Here is a 19,862-nt window from a genome sequence, read left to right as displayed (position 1 = left end):
TGACCTAGACCCAATATACCGGCCACTATATCGAACAACTGGAAGCAGTAGAAAAGGAACCAAATAAATTCCAGAAGACACAGTACATCAGCGCTTCACAGGAGGCTGCAAAGCACTAGAGATGTCACCTGGACAGGGGATGAAACGTCTATAAATCAAATTCCCAGCTCGTTGAGCTTTCCTACAACCACAACACGACAACCAGCACCCAAGCAAAAAATCTTTACACAAGCCTTGAACAATTTTGTTGAGATCAAAGGCATTGAATAACCAAGCCTGCAAAGATGGAACATCAATATTAATTTCTAAGAAAATATTAATATTATTTAAGTTCCAATTATCTATTGAATGGTAAGGAGTCATTTCTAATTTAAATACAGATTTAAAATTTGTAATAAAAATACTTGGTTACATCTGTGTCCTGGCAAAGTATACCGTGTTTTACTAGAAGGCCAAATCTCATCTTGATCCAAGAAATGATCTAGCTGTGAAGTTAATTTTCCCTTAGCAGATTGCCGTCACCTTCTGGAATGGGCAGTTGGGCTGTTCACCATTTGACTGAAAGGACTGAAACAAAGGTTAAGCTAGTCTTTACCTTTTTTCATACATTACATTTAAAATCTATTATTTCACTTATGAAGTCACTTTGTCTGCAATGTTGCAAGAGAAGCTTCATAACTGTGACAACAGAAAATCTTTTTCTTTTACACAAAGTTGCCAGATAAAGTTTTGATTAGATTAGTTTCCCTAGTGTGGAAGCAGGCCCTTCGGCCCAACAAGTCCACACCGACCCTCCGAAGAGTAACCCACCCAGAGCCATTTCCCTCTGACTAATGCACCTAACACTATGGGCAATTTAGCATGGCCAATTCACTTCACTTGCTCATCTTTGGACTGTGGGAGGAAACCAGAGCACCCGGAGGAAACCCACGCAGACACTGGGAGAATGTGCAAACTCCACACAGCCAGTCGCCTGAGGCTGGAATTGAACCCGGGACTCTGGTGCTATGAGGCAGCAGTGCTATCCACTGATGCACCGTGCCGCCCCTACTATTCCAGTCGATGGATGTATGAATTCCCAAGATATTTTTTTCTGATCCAAAAAATTAATTTCTTGAGCTTGAGTTTTGGGGGCTGTATTTGTTAAAACTTTCACAATTTCTATCCTTGTGGACTTCACACAAGTAACACATTCTGGGCATAATACCCAGACACTGATTCATTTTGAAATTTCCATTCTTTTCCTTTTTTTGTCTGCATAAGATTGGGCACCTTTTCTTTGTTATTGTGAGTTTTCATGCTTTTGTTTGTGAAAGAATAAAACTTGTTTTCTCTCCATTTATTACATGTATAGTTTGAGAGTTAGGGATAAGGTACTGCTTCCTCTAGAAAGTAGAGTCCAGGTCAAATTCTTGTAGCTCAAACCTTTCTTTTACATTAGCATTTAACAATGCTTTATTGCAGCCTCAAATCTGTGCTTCATTGAACAAGAACTAAAGAAGAGAATGTTGTTTTATACATTCTCCCTTTGCAGTAATCAGTTGTTAGAATTTTTTTTAAAGTGCAGAGCTTTCATGATGTGGCCTGTGCTCAGTGTCAAAATACAAGGTACTCAACAACTGAGAAAAGGTGGAGTGCTTGGGAAGAAAATGGCAAAAGGTGAATTACTTTGTTATTCAAAGGGAATGACGACAAAACTATATTGGAAATCCAGTCAGCCATTGGATGGCTGATAAATAGGAGGACTTGAAGCTTGAATTCTTAGATTACAGTTTATAAATCTCATCATTTTGGCTGGAACACAGGAAGAAAGGAAGAAATTTAGTGCTGGCTGACTGCTTTTTTCATGTCAAAGTAAGTAACTAGAAAAGTTTGAGATTGCACATACCATGGCTTCCATTTAAGACATATCAGGCAGATTTTGAAATCAGCACATACATTTATATTTTCTTGAGAATTGGAGATGGGCCTCATTCCTGATGAAGGGCTTTTGCCCTAAACGTCGATTTTCCTGCTCCTCGGATGCTGCCTGATGTGTTTTTCTAGCACCACTCTATATCTTGACTCTGATCTCCAGCATCTGCAGTCCTCACTTTCGCCTGAGTTAGAGATGGATGTCCAATTTACTGGAAAATCAAGTTCACAAAATTATCCATCAGTTAATTGCATTTGTCATTGACAAAAATTTCAGACTTCACAATAATGATATGCATTAACTGTTAATTTCACAATATAATGGGACGACACAGTGCAGAAGGAGTCCATTTGGCCCATCTGAAGACGTTCCCTTCATGCCACTCCCTTATCTTCTTCATGCAGCCCTACAACCTTTTCAGATTATCATCTGATTTCCTTTGAAGGCATCAAATGGCACTCCACTCTGCACCCCACAGTCAACCAGTAACATTCAACAGTCTGACTACAATGTGTGTCACTATTGCTACCTTTAGGAGAAAATGAGGACTGCAGATCAGAATCAAAGTGTGGCACTGAAAAGCACAGCAAGTCAGGTAGCATCCGAGGAGTAGGAGAGTCAACGTTTTGAATATAAGCCCTTCATCAGGAATGCTTGATGAAGGGTTTATGTCCAAAAGGGAGACTCTTCTGCTTCTTGGATGCTGCCTGACCTGCTGTGCTTTTCCAGCGCCACACTTTAGATGCCATTGCTATTTTTGTCAATTACCTTATATCTGTGATCTCTGGATCTCAATCTTTTTATCAATGGGAATTTTCTGTCCATCTGCTCTGTCTAGACCCTACATGATTTTGTACAGAGTTATAGAGTCATAGAGATAAATAACATGGCAACAGGTCCTTCGACTGAACTCGTCCATGCCGACCAGGTTTCCTAAGCAGAGCTTGTCCCATTTGCCTGCATTTGACCTATATCCTTCTCAGCCTTTCCTATCCATGTACTTGTCCAAATGTTGCAGTTGTACCCACACTTCTGTTGATTCTGTTCTCAACTTCATCGCCAAGCACAACAGCCTTACTTCCTTTGATTGATCTATCTAATTGAAATTCTGTGAAACCATTGTCATGAATCTTTACAGCCTTCTCTGAAATGCATTTTGGAAAGGCAAATCATGGTAGGATTAATACACTTAATGCTAAGGTCCTGGGGTGTGTTGCTGAACAAAGACCTTGGAATGCAGGTTCATTGTTCCTAGAAAGTGCAGATACAGGTGGTTAGGATAATGAAGAAGGCCTTTAGTATGCTAACCTTTATTGGTCAGTGCATTGAGTATAGGAGTTGGGAGGTTATGTTGCAGCTATCCAGGACATTGGTTAGGCTACTTTTGGAATATGGTAAAAACAATGACTGCAGATGCTGGAAACCAGATTCTGGATTAGTGGTGCTGGAAGAGCACAGCAGTTCAGGCAGCATCCAAGGAGCTTCGAAATCGACGTTTCGGGCAAAAGCCCTTCATCAGGAATAAAGGCAGTGAGCCTGAAGCGTGGAGAGATAAGCTACAGGAGGGTGGGGACGGGGAGGAAGTAGCATAGAGTACAATGGGTGAGTGGGGGAGGGGATGAAGGTGATAGGTCAGGGAGGAGAGGGTGGAGTGGATAGGTGGAAAAGGAGATAGGCAGGTAGGACAAGTCCGGACAAGTCATGGGGACAGTTACTGAGCTGGAAGTTTAGAACTAGGGTGAGGTGGGGGAAGGGGGAATGAGGAAACTGTTGAAGTCCACATTGATACCCTGGGGTTGAAGTGTTCCGAGGCGGAAGATGAGGCGTTCTTTCTCCAGGCGTCTGGTGGTGAGGGAGCGGTGGTGAAGGAGGCCCAGGACCTCCATGTCCTCGGCAGAGTGGGAGGGGGAGTTAAAATGTTGGGCCACGGGGCGGTGTGGTTGATTGGTGCGGGTGTCCCGGAGATGTTCCCTAAAGCGCTCTGCTCAGAGGTGCCCAGTCTCCCCAATGTAGAGGAGACTGCATCGGGAGCAACGGATACAATAAATGATATTAGTGGATGTGCAAGTAAAACTTTGATGGATGTGGAAGGCTCCTTGAAGGCCTTGGATAGAGGTGAGGGAGGAGGTGTGGATGCAGGTTTTACAGTTCCTGCGGTGTCAGGGGAAAGTGCTAGGATTGGAGGGTGGGTTGTTTGGGGGCGTGGACCTGACCAGGTAGTCGCGGAGGGAACGGTCTTTGCGGAAGGCGGAAAGGGGTGGGGAAGGAAATATATCCCTGGTAGTGGGGTCTGTTTGGAGGTGGCGGAAATGTCGGCGGATGATTTGGTTTATGCGAAGGTTGGTAGGGTGGAAGGTGAGCACCAGAGGCGTTCTGTCCTTGTTACGGTTGGAGGAGTGGGGTCTGAGGGCGGAGGTGCGGGATGTAGATGAGATGCGTTGGAGGGCATCTTTAACCACGTGGGAAGGGAAATTGCGGTCTCTAAAGAAGGATGGTGTGTTCTGTGGTGGAACTGCTTCCAACTTCATAGTCCGGGAACCCCGCACTGCCCAGTTCTACCTCCTTCCCAAGATCCACAAGCCTGACCACCCTGGCCGACCCATTGTCTCAGCATGCTCCTGCCCCACTGAACTCATCTCTACCTACCTCGACACTGTCCTATCCCCCCTAGTCCAGGAACTCCCCACATACGTTTGAGACACCACCCACACCCTCCACCTCCTCCAAGACTTCCGTTTCCCTGGCCCCCAACGCCTCATCTTCACCACGGATATCCAATCCCTCTACACCTCCATCCGCCATGACCAGGGCCTCCAAGCCCTCCGTTTCTTCCTCTCCAGACGTCCCCAACAGTACCCTTCCACTAACACTCTTATTCGTTTGGCCGAACTGGTCCTCACCCTTAATAATTTCTCCTTTGAATCCTCCCACTTCCTCCAGACCAAAGGCGTAGCCATGGGCACACGTATGGGCCCCAGCTATGCCTGTCTCTTTGTTGGCTATGTAGCATAGTTGATCTTCCATAATTACACCGGCACCACTCCCCACCTCTTCCTTCGCTACATTGATGACTGCATTGGCGCCACCTCATGCTCCTGCGAGGAGGTTGAGCAATTCATCAACTTCACCAACACATTCCACCCTGACCTTACATTTACCTGGACCATCTCTGACACCTACCTCCCCTTCCTGGACCTCTCCATCTCCATTAATGACGACCGACTTGACACTGACATTTTTTACAAACCCACCGACTCCCACAGCTACCTGGATTACACCTCTTCCCACCCTACCTCTTGCAAAAATGCCATCCCGTATTCCCAATTCCTCCGCCTCCGCCAGATCTGCTCCCAGGAGGATCAGTTCCACCACAGAACACACCAGATGGCCTCCTTTTAGAGACCGCAATTTCCCTTTCCACGTGGTTAAAGATGCCCTCCAACGTATCTCGTCTACATCCTGCACCTCTGCCCTCAGACCCCACCCCTCCAACCGTAACAAGGACAAAACGCCCCTGGTGCTCACCTTCCACCCTACCAACCTTCGCATAAACCAAATCATCCGCCGACATTTCTGCCACCTCCAAACAGACCCCACCACCAGGGATATATTTCCCTCCCCACCCGTTTCCGCCTTCCGCAAAGACCGTTCCCTCCGCGACTACCTGGTCAGGTCCACGCCCCCAAAAAACCCATCCTCCAATCCTGGCACTTTCCCCTGACACCGCAGGAACTGTAAAACCTGCGCCCACACCTCCTCCCTCACCTCTATCCAAGGCCCTAAAGGAGCCTTCCACATCCATCAAAGTTTTACTTGCACATCCACTAATATCATTTATTGTATCCATTGCTCCCGATGCAGTCTCCTCTACATTGGGGAGACTGGGCGCCTCCTAGCAGAGCGCTTTAGGGAACATCTCCGGGACATCCGCACCAATCAACCACACCGCCCCGTGGCCCAACATTTCAACTCCCCCTCCCACTCTGCCGAGGACATGGAGGTCCTGGGCCTCCTTCACCGCTGCTCCCTCACCACCAGATGCCTGGAGAAAGAACGCCTCATCTTCCGCCTCGGAACACTTCGACCCCAGGGCATCAATGTGGACTTCAACAGTTTCCTCATTTCTCCTTCCCCCACCTCACCCTAGTTCTAAACTTCCAGCTCAGTAACTGTCCCCATGACTTGTCCGGACTTGTCCTACCTGCCTATCTCCTTTTCCACCTATGCACTCCACCCTCTCCTTCCTGACCTATCACCTTCATCCCCTCCCCCACTCACCCATTGTACTCTAAGCTACTTTCTCCCCACCCCCATCCATCTCTCCACGCTTCAGGCTCACTGCCTTTATTCCTGATGAAGGGCTTTTGCCCGAAATGTCGATTTCGAAGCTACTTGGATGCTGCCTGAACTGCTGTACTTTTGGAATATGGTGTGTAATTCTGTCCTCCCTGTAATAGGAAGGATGCTGTGAAACGTGAAAGGGTTCAAAAAGGATTTACAAGGATATTGCCAAGGTTGGAGGGTTTGAGTTATAGGGCGAGCCTGAAAAGACTGGGGCTATTTTCCCTGGAGCATTGGAGGCTGAGGGGTGACCTCATTGAGGTTCATAAAATCATGAGTGGCACGGAATAGGGTGAATTGACAAGGTCTGTTCTCCAGGGTGGGATGTTATGGACCAGGCCACACCCCTTCAAAACATTTCAAGGAAATGGTCCAGACCCTCACTTTGCTAGTTGTTTTAAGCAGGTGTAATGCGGATACTTAAGGAATGATGCAGCTGGCCAGCCCACTTAATTTTATGCAAAATGGAATTTATTTACAAGAACACAGAATTAAACACAAACAAAAGAGAACAGAATACAGAATAAGGGTCAAAACGTGTGGAGCTGGAAAAGTACAGCAGGTCAGGCAGTATTCAAAGAGGAGAGTCTTGTTTTAAGCATAAGCTCTCTGTCAGAAATTAATGCAAAAGAGCAAGGATTCCCACACTGGGCAAGTTGTCCATAAATCATCTTCCAGTTCAAAAACCAACCATTCATCACTACTTTTTGTTCCCTGTCAATTGAGCAATTTTTAAAAATCCAAATTACTCTTATCCCTTCTATTCCGTGCGCCTAATTTTGCTCACGAGCCTTCATGTTTTGAAACCATTGTGTACCGCATTCATTGTATTTTGTCATGAATCCTTTCTATTACCTCATCAAAAAAACCCCAAGCACAATTTTTAAGGGCAAACCATCTTTAACTAATTAATGTTTGTCTTCCTCAGTTAAACCCACATTTTCTCAAGTGACTATAAATTTTGATTGCAATTATTGTCCCTACAATCTTCCACACCTGTGTTTGAAATAATTGGTTTGTTGTTTCCAGGCTTATCTTGAAATAAAACCCAATGAACTGCGAATGTTGGAATTCAGAAATAAAAACAGAAGTTGCTGGAAACGCTCAGCAAGTCCGCAGCATTTGTGGAGAGAAATCAGACTTAACGTTTCGGATCCAGTTACCCTTCCTCAGAAATCATCTCAAAACACTTTTATTGAAAAGGGTGTAACATTTGTCATTTCTTAAACTCAAGAATGGTGCTTGAGAACTAAGCGAGACAGGAAAAAATGATGACCAGTGCTTTCTCCACAGTTTCCACTTCCTTCAGTACCCTTGGATACATCTTAACTGGCCCTGGCTTTAATTCATTTTAATTCTAGAAACCTATATCCATCTCTTTCACAACACCCTGCTGACTCTCATCTTTATTAAATAGGACAGATGGACCATTTTCATGAACAACCTCAGCCCTTTCCTCCAAGCTGGAATTCTTTTTTTGGTTCCAAATCAGCTCCAATCCTCATTGCACCCTTCTATTATTCATATGCTTGTAAAATACTTTTGCATTTCCTTTTATGTTAGGCCGTGTGGGGAGGCGAGAGATGGTCTGGCTATGAAGGAAGAAAGAGGAGTGAAAGAGAGAGGATGTGGCTGTAATGGGGAAGAAGGGAGAGAGGGTATGGCTGTGAAGGAGGGAGGGTGTGGAAAAAGTGCACCCGCCCCTGTTTATTTTCCTTTCTTTTCCTTTCTTAAACATCTTATGTCCAAGAAGATTCACCCAGTCATAGAGATATACAGCATGAAAACAGACCCTTTGGTCCAACTCATCCATGCCAACCAGATATCCTAAATACATCTGGTCCCATTTTCCAGTATTTGGCCCATGTCCCTCTATACCCTTCCTATTCATATACCTATCCTTTTAAATGTTTTAATTGTACCAGTTTCGATCACTTGCTCTGGCAGCTCATTCCATATATGCACCACCCTTTATGTGAAAAAGTTGTCTGTAGTTCCCTGGCTTTTACTATCCACCTTTCTTAAATAGTGGCACTGCATTAGCTAACCTGCAGTCTTCCAGGACCTCGCCTGTGGCAAGTGAGTCCTGCCTACCTTTGGAGCCAGGTCTCTATTATCACTGCAATAGCCTTTTAACTGTCTGTCTCAGTATTCTTTCACCTTGGCATTTGTATCTTATATTACTTGTTGATGCTCACAACTTGCCAGGTTAATTTAGATCATTCTCAATAGCAGCAACAAATCACTATGTGAAGTTATCAGTCTTCACTCTGTTTTGGCATAATCTGACTCAACTGTACAGCAACCATCTTCCCCAGAACTGATCCCAATGTCCCAAGAATTTAAATCATTCTCTCCTTATCGCGTGTTGGTGCAGAATCGATAGGCTGAAGGACGTCTTCTGCACTGTATGATTCCATAATTCCTGCAACATCTCTCTAGCCATACCTTCATGTAGTGTATAGTCTTGGATCTTAGTTGAGAGAGGTAATTTAGTACTGAAGAGCTAACTGACATGATAATGATTTCAAATATTTTTCTGTTTTTGTCAGTTTTTTTTAAGTTATCCTTGTTGCCTTTTGTCAGTGCCGTTTTTTTTCACGTATTTTTTTGTGGGATGTCGGCATTGCTGGTGAGGCTAGTATTTGTTGCACATCCCTGATTATCCTTGAGCTGAGTGGCTTGTTAGTTGAGAGTCAACCATGTTTTTCTGGATTTGGAGTTGTAATGTAGACCAGGCGAGGTAAGAATGGGGTTTAGTATGACAATCAAAGATCATGGTGGGATTTGAAGCCATTTGAACGGGCCTCTGCATTACCTCTAAAGTGACATTACCATTATGCCACTGCTCTGTCTAATCTTCTCATAATATTGCAATTGCCTTTGGATTTAGTTAACTTTCTGCTTGAAGACCTTTTGCAAAAACATCAGTCACAATGGATATTCGTGGACCTAAAGTCTGACCTTTTTTTGTTTTTTAGATGTCTGGTATTTGTAATATTTTGCTTTTCTTCTTGGGCTTTGTAATTTGAAAAAACTGTGTCGTGGGATTTAAGGCCACTTGCATTGGGTTTCAGTACTCTGCACATGTTGTGATTTGAGATTATATTTACTGTTGTTATTGACTCAGTGTCACCAGATATCTTACTGATTCATGGGCTGCACAGTGGCTTAGTGGTTAGCACTGCTATCTCACAGTGCCAGGGATTCAGATTCAATTCTAGCTTCTGGCGACTATCTGTGTGGAGTTAGCATATTCTCCCTTTGTCTGTGTTGGTTTCCTCTGGGTGCTCCAGTTTCCTTCCACAATCCAAAGATTTGCAGATTAGTTGAATTGGCCATGCTAAATTGCCCATAGTATTCAGGGATGTGTGTGTTTGGTTCGTTAGTCAGGAGTAAATGTGGAGTAATAGGGTAGGGGAATGAGTCTGGGTTGGATGCTCTTTGGAGGGTTGGTGTAGACTTATTGGGCTAAATGGCTTGTTTCCACTGTTGGGATTCTATGAAAATGCTAAATCAGTTTTGTGGCAGATAAAGAAAAGCAATGACCATTGTTTCAGTCCGTCCGTTTTGACATGCAATTGGCTGATGGTCTGTTTTTGCTAGACTGGCTGATCATTTTCATTCAGAGATATTATTCCACACCTCTGGGGCAGATGGGATTTGAACCCAGACCTCCACAGCCCAGATGTAGCGACACTACCACTATGACACAAGAGTCCTTTGGGTCTGCTTTATCTGTTATTTTATTGGTTCAGGGATTTCCTTTTCTTTATATATCTTTATATATCCTGAAGTATTACCGCACAATAATGAATGGCTTTCCTACCACCAAATCACTGAGAAGTTTTACCTGGGTGTGCTTGAAATTGTTTTTCTTTGATAGTCACTGTTTAAGTTATCTTCTAATCATCCAGTTCAGGTATAGTATTACATAGTTCTGGAGTAGATGGGACTTGAACCAAGGCCACTTGGCCCAGAGATAGGGACACTATTACTGTGGATGTGGAATCAGTCTGGGTAGAAATAAGAAATCGCAAAGGGAGGAAACACTTGGTTGGGGTAATCTATATGACCCCATACAGTAGTTTTGTGGGAGCCACACTATAAACCAGGAAATATTAAAGGCTTGCAAGAAGGATATGGCAATAATTGTGGGTGATTTTTACATACACATAGATTTGAAGAATCAAATTGGCAAGGGTAGCCAATGTTTCTTGGAGCAGTATGTTATGGAACCAACCAGAGAGCAAGCTACTCTGGATTTGATGTCATGCAATGACAGAGGCGGCACAGTGGTTAGCACTGCTGCCTCACAGCGCCAGAGACACGGGTTCATTTCCCGCCTCAGGCAACTGCGTGGGTTTCTTCTGGGTGCTCTGGTTTCTCCCCGCAGTCCAAAAACGTGCAGGTTAGGTGAATTGGCCGTGCTAAATTGCCCATAGTGTTAGGTGTAGGGGAATGGGTTTGGGTGGGTTGCTCTTCGGAGGGTCGGTGTGGATTTGTTGGGCCGAAGGGCCTGTTTCCAAACTGTAAGTAATCTAGTCTAATCTAATCTAACCAATGAGGAGAGATTAATTGACATCATAATTAAGAATCCTCGAGGAAATAGTGATCATGGTATGATAAGATTCAAAATTCAGTTTGGGGGTGAGAAAATGGAATTCCCACACTGGTGTTCTGGAATTAAACAAAGGAAATTACATCGGCATGAAGATAGATTTGGCCTGCAGACATTGGGCAGGAAGGCTAAATGGTAAGACAGCGGATGAGCAGTGGCAGTTCTTTAAGGAGCTACTCAATTCTTCCCAACTAACATATATCTCAGTGAGGAAGAAAAGTGGTAAGGGGAGAGATCAAGGACAATGTAAAGCCAAACACTAAGATATACCATAATGCAAAGGCCAGTGACAGGTTGGAAGATGGGAAACTTTCAAACATAAACAAAGTGATACTAAAATATTAATAAAAAGAGCTAAGGTAAATTATGAAAGAAAATTAGCACAAAACATCGAAAAAGATAACAAAAGCTTCTATAGGTATATAAAAGGGAAGAGAGTTGCTGAGGTGAATGTTGGTCCCTTAGAAGATGAAACTGGAGAGTTAATACTGGGGAATACTGAAATAGCACACATGCTAAGTCAATACTTTGCCTCGGTTTTCACAATGGAGGACAATAGTACCATTCCTATTGGAATGGGCAAGTTAGAGGCAACAGAAAGAGTAGAATTTAGAACAATCAACATTGATAGGGAAAAGGTGCTGAGCAAACTATTAAGATTGAGGACAGACAAGTCCCCCGGGCCTGATGGCCTACGTCCTAGGGTATTAAAGAAAGTGGAGATAGTGGATCCATTGGTTACAATATTCCAAAATTCTCTGGACATGGGAAAAGTTCCAGTTGATTAGTATTTTTCCAATGTAATACTCTTATTCAAAAAGGGAGGGAGGCAGCATGTGGGAAATTACAGACCAGTTAGTTTAACATCTGTTCTTGGGAAATTGTTAGAATCAAATATCAAGGAAACAATATCAGGACATTTGAAAGTCAAAACGCTGTCCATCAGAGTCAGCGTGGTTTTTGAAGGGGAAATCATGTTTGACTAATTTGCTTGAGTTCTTTGAAGATGCAACAAGCAAAGTGAATAATGGCCCCAACTGCTTACAATCTACATTAACAACTTAGGTACAGGAATAGAAGGTTCTATAGCTACATTTGCAGATGATACAAAAATAGACCAGACGGGTAAATTGCAATGGAAGTAACAACTTTACAAATGGACATAGATAGGTTAGAAGAGTGGGCCAAGATGTGGCAGATGAAGTTTAATGTGGATAAGTGTGCGGTGTTGCATTTTGGTTGGAGAAATGGATTGGTGACCTATTAACTAAATGAGGAGTTAGTTCGGTGTACTGCAATACAGAGGGATCTAGGTGTCCTCATTCCTGAGTCATAGGAAACTGATGTGCAGGTACAGCAAATAATAAAGAAAGTGAATGGAAAGTTGGCTTTTATGGCTAATGGAGTAGAATATAAAGGTAAGGAAGTATTATTGCAACCAAACAAGATTTGACGAGACCACACCTGGAGTATTGTGTACAGTTTTTGTTCCCTTATTTAAGGAAAGATGTAGTGGCATTGGAGGTAGTTCAGAGGAGCCTCATTAGATTGATTCCAGAGATAAGAGGTTTGTTGTATGAACAGCAATTGAATAGTTTAGGCCTATACTCTTTGGAATTTAGAAGGATGAGGAGAGATCAAATTGAAATATTGAAGATGATAAAAATATGGATAAAATAGATGTGGAGCAGATGCTTCCTCTTGTGGGGAATTCTAAGATGAGAGGTCATGGCCTTAGGGTAAGGGGTAGCAAATTTAAAGCAGAGTTGAGGAGAAACTACTTCTCTCAAAGGGGTGTAAATCTGGAATTTGCTAACCCAAAGTGTGATGGATGCTGGGACAGTGAGTAAATTTAAGCAGGAGTTAGACATTTTTAATTGGTAATGCATTGAAGGGTTATGGGAGAAGGCAGGAAATTAGGGGTGAGGTGCATATCAGCCATGATTGAATGGCGGAGCAGACTTGATGGGCAGAATGGTTTTATGAATTTATGAACTGTGCTACAAAAGCCCAGATCCTGTATTTGTTTAAGATTTATCCCAACCAACCTGTTCATAAATATTAATACTTACCTCTGCAATAGGTTGAATTTGAATTAAGATACCCTGGTTCAGAAGTATGGGCACTCCACTGCTGCACAAGGGCCTAAATGGTTTCTAATTGGCCTGTTAGGAGTACTTTGTACACATCCTTGGAACAGGTGAGACTTGCACTTCAAAGTGAGCAGGTGGTTAGGGAGACCAGGAAGGGTCGAACACAAAATAAAGCAGCCCGTCCCCCACGGTACCAACGTCTGTCTGAAGATGTCAAGAGCATTGATGGACAAGGTGTAGTCACTTTCCAGTAACACCCGGCAATACATTTGTTTAATTTTTAAATTTTTTTTTTAAAAGCATTAACCATTACCAGTAATTATCTCTGCAGCCAATTAAAAATTTACTTGCAAAACCCATTAAAGGCAATGTGAAGTGTGGGAGTTAGGGAGAGTGGGAAGGGGCCAACTCAAAATGGAGTCGGATGGGGAAATAAAACATTGTCTCCCCTTGGCCACCTCTCTAAAGACATCAAGAGCGCTAGCTCCCTCTCCTGTGAAATCCAGGAATTATGATTGTTAAAAACCAGAGAAATCAACTGATGGCAACTGTGTACAATCAATGGCTCGATCAGAATGAGGGAACATCAAAGCTGGTTTGACTTAAATGTGACCACGTGCCTTTAAGAGGAATTTGTCTGTCCTGGTTCTCTTGAAAGTGGGGGGTGGGAATGTTGTAAACTTGGTGCCAAGGTATCTACTCCATGGAAAGCTGAGTAAATAGCTTTGGGTTATTTTTAAAGAAGACAAAAGAAGCATGAGTGGGTGGAGTCAGGCTCACATTGACCCAGTATTTTAGTTATTGTTTTCAGTTGCTGAATTTGGGGTTTCTGGGAGTTGAAGCTGCTAGATATAGCCCCCTCTCGGCTGTGTGGAAAGCTTGTGTTCTCTCTCTGCTGCTAGATTCATGACTTTGGTTTTTCCTTTCCTCTGGACTGGAGGAGATACTGTTTTGCTGAATTTGTCTTTGCTCCTATATTGGAACAGTTGATGAGTAGTATTAAATAATATATTATTTTGTTGAATATATTTGTTAGAGTCAAAGTTATGCCAACTTTTCTTTCATTGTGTTTTAACTGGGTGAAAGAATTAAGTATGTTTTGCATAAAGCCAAGTAGTTTGACCAATCAAATCACATCTAGAATGCAGCACCTTATGTTCGCCTTTAAATAAGATAAAAGTCAGGGTCTAGGCTGTCACCTTGATATGATTGGGGGGTTTGGACTGATCCATAACATAAGAAATTCTTAGTTAAAAATCACACAACACCAGATTATAGTCCAACACGTTTAATTGGAAGCACTAGCTTTCGGGTTGCTGCTCCTTCATCAGGTGGTTGTGGAGTACACAATTGTAAGACACAGAATTAAGACTTAACAAGCAATCAAGGTATTTTTCAGTGTATAATTTCAGATACATCACACTGTAAACTTCTACTATAAATTCTGTGTCTTACAGTTGTGTACTCCACAACCACCTGATGAAGGAGCAGCGCTCCGAAAGCTAGTGCTTCCAATTAAACCTGTGATTTTTAACTTTGTACACCCCAGTCCAACACCGGCATTTCCAAATCTTAAGAAGTTTTGTTTCAGTTTGAATGTATTACATTTGATATGTGAGTTGTTATTGTGATCTTAATTTATGGTGGAATCTTTGTACACTTCAGTGTGGCATGAATAGTTAAAAGAATCATTATGTCGTATGTTAGTAAATGAAAAATCCTTTTAATCGTTTTGCGTGAATTGCAGCAACTGTTGAATAGTGCACCTGTCTTGAATAAGTGAGCAGTTAACATGGACTAAATACAATGTGCTCATCTTGGAGGCAGTCATCTCTGGTGATGTTGGCACTGGAGATTAAGAATTGGATTTAATTTTGACTGTTTGCTTGGAATGTAATAAGGTACATGTTTTACTCTGTTTTAAACTTCTATCATTTCTGGTGTGAACGGGTGTACGTAGAATGTTATTTCGATATTTTGAATGATCTGAGTGAAAGCAAATCCAGGAAAAATGTCTTCAGAGTTTAGTATATGGAATATATCAGATACCCACAGCTCCAGGTTAGTTCTTCGATAACGCAGTGGTTGCCTTCTTGTGCAACCCCGCATTATAGAAAAATCATGCTTTAGAAACAATGCTTAAAGTGTTGATGCTGCAATTGCATTACAGCCAACACACATTTTAAAAGTTCGCATTGTAGAAACAGCATCCCCAATTCACCAATCGTATTACAGCGAATTGGCCTTGACAAGACACGACTTATAACCTGTATTTGAAGCCTGCTTGATATTGGGAAACAAGGTCTTAAGAAACATGAAGAGAATGTGGGAGATTGGGATTGAAGAATCAGACTGTCACGGCTTGCAAAATGACAGAAAATATAAAGAAAATTGAGAGGATTGGGCCATACAGTGCACTGAACCTGTTCTCCTATTCAATAAAGTCATGGCCAAATTCCTATAAGGTTGCAGAAGATTTTGAATTCTATCCCTTTAATCATGTCGTTCACATGGTGTCTAAAAATGTGCATCAGATTGCACTGAGTATCCAAAATATTTCTAGACTATAAAATTTTTAGAGTAGAGAATTCTTAAAATTAACAATCCTTTGAGTTAAGGATCCTTTCTTCCCTTTTGAATCTTAATATTCCAAACTATGATGGACCAAATAAGCTGTGTTGATGTGTTTTGCGAGAAAACAGATCAGTTGAAAACTTTGATTAGGTCAAATTTATGCAATCTTTGTTGAATATTAATCATGTATTTGTTTGAATTGCTGAGTAATAAGGTGAACTGGGAAATTACTGAAGATGTGTGAGAAATGAATAGTTCTGTAAGCTTTCAAAAAATACTAAGTTGTTCAGAGTGAAACATTTGCTAATCTTAGGCACCACCACAATTTGCCCCAGTCGGGCTCTGAGTATGGGCTGGAAAAAATCCATAATGTGCCAAACTCTTGATTAACCTTTTTCCTTGAGGTATTTGCATAGGGATCGAAGTTGCTTAATCACATCTGGTTGTGTCCACTATTCTTGAAAGTTGGCAAGAAATATGTGATGCTTTATCAGTTTTTTGCAACCTATATTGGAGTTAAAATTGGATTAATTGTTTTGAGTCACTGAGAAGCATGGGACCATTACATAGGAAGGGGTAATTGAAGTCCCTTTTCCCTGAAAGTTTCCTTGGCAGTCTTTACTCCACCCTCTTAAATCTTCACAATGTTCTTAAAATATGGTATCTGGATTTGCACAAAATATTTCAGTTGAGAGAAAACCAGTATTTTATACAACCTAACCATAACTTCCTGGCTTTTTCTTTATTGATACTCCTGTTTATGCAGTCAAGGATCCATTTTCTCAGCCTCTTTAGCAATTTGTACACCTCTATCTCCCCGTTTAAAATTGTAACTTCTAAAAAAATTTTATGTGCCTAAAATGTCTCATTTACATTCAGTTCCTTGCAACATTTCACAAACCTATCCATGTCCTCTTGCAGTCCATCTTTATTCCCTGCAATGGTACTCATACTTGCATGTTTCTGCCATCCACAAATTTTGCAATTGTTATTTGCACTTCTTCATTTAGATCAACAATATGGATGATGAAGAGCAGTGATCCAAAAATAGCCATCGCTACTTTCTGTTGCTTGTTACTCAGCCAATTTCATGCTGCCTTTGTACTTTTATTTCATATTTTAGTATACATATCTGTGTCAAAAGTTAGATTGATTTATTGCCATTTTAGCCTTTGCATAGCTAAATAATTTCATTTGTGAACAAAATCTTGATTTTTCTGATTATTCCTCCTTGAAACCTGTTGAACTTTTTTGGTTTACTGCTTGCGCTGATCCACATTGTTATTGTTTGAAATATAACGAAATACTGCTGCCAGTTTCTTTCCCATGGCAATATCCCATGAACAGTAAGGAATTAAGTGATTGAATGACCAGTTTTAGTTATTGATTGAGACACAGTGTTTGCCAGAACACTGTGCCTTTGAAAAACTTGATGTTAGTTTTGAGCAAAAAGGGTTCATTTGAGCATTTGCCATTCTTTTTGTCCTTACTTTGTAAATATGACCTTTCACTTAAATTATCAATATTTTAACTAATGCATTCAGATATGCTATGTCATGTCTGGAGCAGGTGGAACTTAAAGTCAGACCCTCTGGCCTAGAATTAGGGACATTATCACTATGCCACAAGAATCCTTGCATTTAAATCAACCTTGTAGGAAAAAGCTTTAGTATTATCCAGTTGTGCAACACAATCATGTTTAGATTTGGTTAAATTTGTATTCAAAACACTACGTATTTTACCCACTTAGTTTGTGAAATAATTTTCTTCGTTCTCCATGGCACTTTCCCCTTGTTTTCCGTGTTGAATACAAATTGTCTATCTCATAGACTTTATCATAATGGAAAGATGTTATAAATCTCTCCCCGCTCTCTGTCCCTGCCTCTCAGTCTCTCTGCTTCTCCCTCCTTTTCACCTTACTCCTATTTTCTGTGTCTCTCCTTAGCACTTTTCTGCCATTCTCTTCCTCAAGCTCAATCTGACTTTTGTCACTTGCCTTGCCGATCCATATCTTGTTCACCCTCCCTTATCCACTTTCTTCTTAGTGTTTTTTCTATGTTTCTATTTTCTTTCTCTCCTGTTTCCCTTCCTCTGCTTCTGTGTATCTGTTTTGCTTGCTGTTTTCCTGCTGCGTCCCACCTATTCATGTGCATAATCAATTAAGATAATTTAATTCATAGATCAGTTTACTTTCCAACACTACAAGCAGTTTGCTTATTATGATGTGTATGATTCTTAAGTGAAGATATCTTGTTTCAGTAACTTTTGGAATACTCTGCAGTTGTAGACAATTAAATCACATAAAGGTATCCCTAGTATGTGTTCAAAAATATGTTCTTGAAGTGTTTTGCTGGTGCTGTCAAAATTTAATTTATAATTATATGTAATTAGACTGCTTTTAACCATCCTGAACAAACAAACGAACAAATGCTCAAATTAAGCAGTTCAAGCAGTGGCATTGAAAAAAGAAAGTTTTCAGATGTGATGACCCAATGAAACAGTTTCTAAACTGTTTGATAAATTACTCAACAAGAATTAATCCTTTCTTTTTCTGTCTCTGCAGTGAACAAAGTATATGCCAGGCGCGGGCTGCTGTTATGGTGTATGATGATGGCAATAAGAAGTGGGTACCAGCTGGTGGAGCAACTGGATTCAGTAGAGTACATATTTACCACCACACAGGCAACAACACGTTCCGAGTAGTGGGGAGAAAAATTCAGGACCATCAGGTAGAACCTTAATTTTATGCTGTGGACATCTACTTTCAGCATTTTCATGATTTTCCTGAGTTTTCATGACATTTTCCTTTCAATGTGGTTTCATTTTACTTGATTTTTGTTGCAACTTATTTTGTGTGTGGCAATTTTGGTGTATTCCAATGATAAAATAAGCTTCATTTTTCAATTTTTATTTGACATTCTCTCAGATGTATATTTAGAATAGCAAAAGTTGTGACAATTCCTTATCTTACATATTAAGCAAACAAGTCACATGGCTATTGTCTGTTAATGAATTTTCAGCTCTGTATTGATGGCGAGTAAGTCTGGCATTTATTGCCAGCCCTACTTCAGTTTAGAAAGTTGGTGGTGGGCTGCTAACTTCAGCCTGTGTTCTCCATGTGGTATAGCTAGTTCTATAGTTTAATTCCATAGACAGTTCCAGAGTTTTGACGGTGTGACCTTGAAGGAACTATGATATATGTTCATGTTGAGATGGTGGTGCTCCCATGTACGTACCTACTAACTTTGTCTTCCTAGGTGGCCAAAGCCATGAATTGAAAGATATTGCTGAACAAATTAATGTGAATTATTTCAGAATATCCTGTAATTGGTGCACATAGCAGCCATGATAGGCTGGTGGTGGATGGAGTGGACGTTAAAGTCAGTGGATAGGGTGTTGAACAAGAAGACTGACTTGCTGTATACAGCTCTCGTAGCTATACCCATTCTGTAAGCAGAGTGCTCCAATGCATATATGACTGTGCCCTGAAAGTGATAGAATTTAAGAATTTTCATAGTGTAAAGGATTTAGAGGGAACAAACTTCTTAAGATATATTTAGAAAGCTTTTTTATAACAGCACATAGAAATTCAACAAGGGGCGGTTTAGTGCTGGACCTCATTCTGTGAATGAAGCCAGACAGGTCTTTCAAATGGCGGTGGCAGACTATTTTAGTGACCACAGTTCCATGCTTTTGAAATTTATATGGAAAGGAAAAAGGTGGTCTGCCGTAAAGTGTTTTGAATTGAGGAAGGTAGATTTTATTAAAATAAGTCAGGATCTCGCCAAAGTAGACTGCAAACAGCTACTTCTGGGTAAATTTATATTAGAACAGTAGAGATGGCGAACCTTCAAAATGGAGCTGACATATCCCCCCTATGTGTACAAGCCCAACATGTTCTGTTCAGGATGAAATGTTAGAACAACAAGCCTGTAGAACCCTGAATGTCTATGAATATCCAGGGTTGTATAAGAAGGAAAAGAGAAGCTTTCATAAAGGAAGGTGTACAAAGGAAGCAGATCAGTGGAGGAGAAAGTGAGGACTGCAGATGCGAGAGATCATAGTCAAAAAGTGTGGTGTTGGAAAAGCAGAGCAGGTGAGGCAGCATCTGAGGAGCAGGAGAGTCGACATTTTGGGCATAAGCCCTTCATCAGGAATATTGTCAGGGGTATTTGGCAAGGAGGCTGAAAGATAAATGGGGGGGTGGTGGTGGAGCGAGGGGGCAGAAGGTAACTTGAAAGGTGATAGGTAGATGAAGGTGGGGTGATGGTGATAGGTGTAGTGGAAGGTGGAGTGGATAGGTGGGAAGGAAGATAGA

At 41.5% G+C, this 19,862-nt stretch overlaps 1 protein-coding gene across 6 annotated transcripts in view; it reads left to right on the top strand.

Annotated features, from left to right (window-relative positions):
* The window catches only part of enah (ENAH actin regulator), a 427,681-nt gene that overhangs the window by 138,845 nt on the left and 268,974 nt on the right, over nt 1-19,862 (top strand). For all 6 annotated transcript variants that reach the window (XM_072550524.1, XM_072550518.1, XM_072550527.1 and 3 more), the window contains one exon: nt 18,108-18,273. In XM_072550524.1, the coding sequence (XP_072406625.1) occupies nt 18,108-18,273 (166 nt within the window). The remainder of the gene's footprint in view (nt 1-18,107; nt 18,274-19,862) is intronic.

Source organism: Chiloscyllium punctatum, chromosome 3, assembly GCF_047496795.1.
Source record: "Chiloscyllium punctatum isolate Juve2018m chromosome 3, sChiPun1.3, whole genome shotgun sequence".
Taxonomy (NCBI): domain Eukaryota; kingdom Metazoa; phylum Chordata; class Chondrichthyes; order Orectolobiformes; family Hemiscylliidae; genus Chiloscyllium; species Chiloscyllium punctatum.
This window is presented reverse-complemented; position numbering and strand designations above follow the sequence as displayed.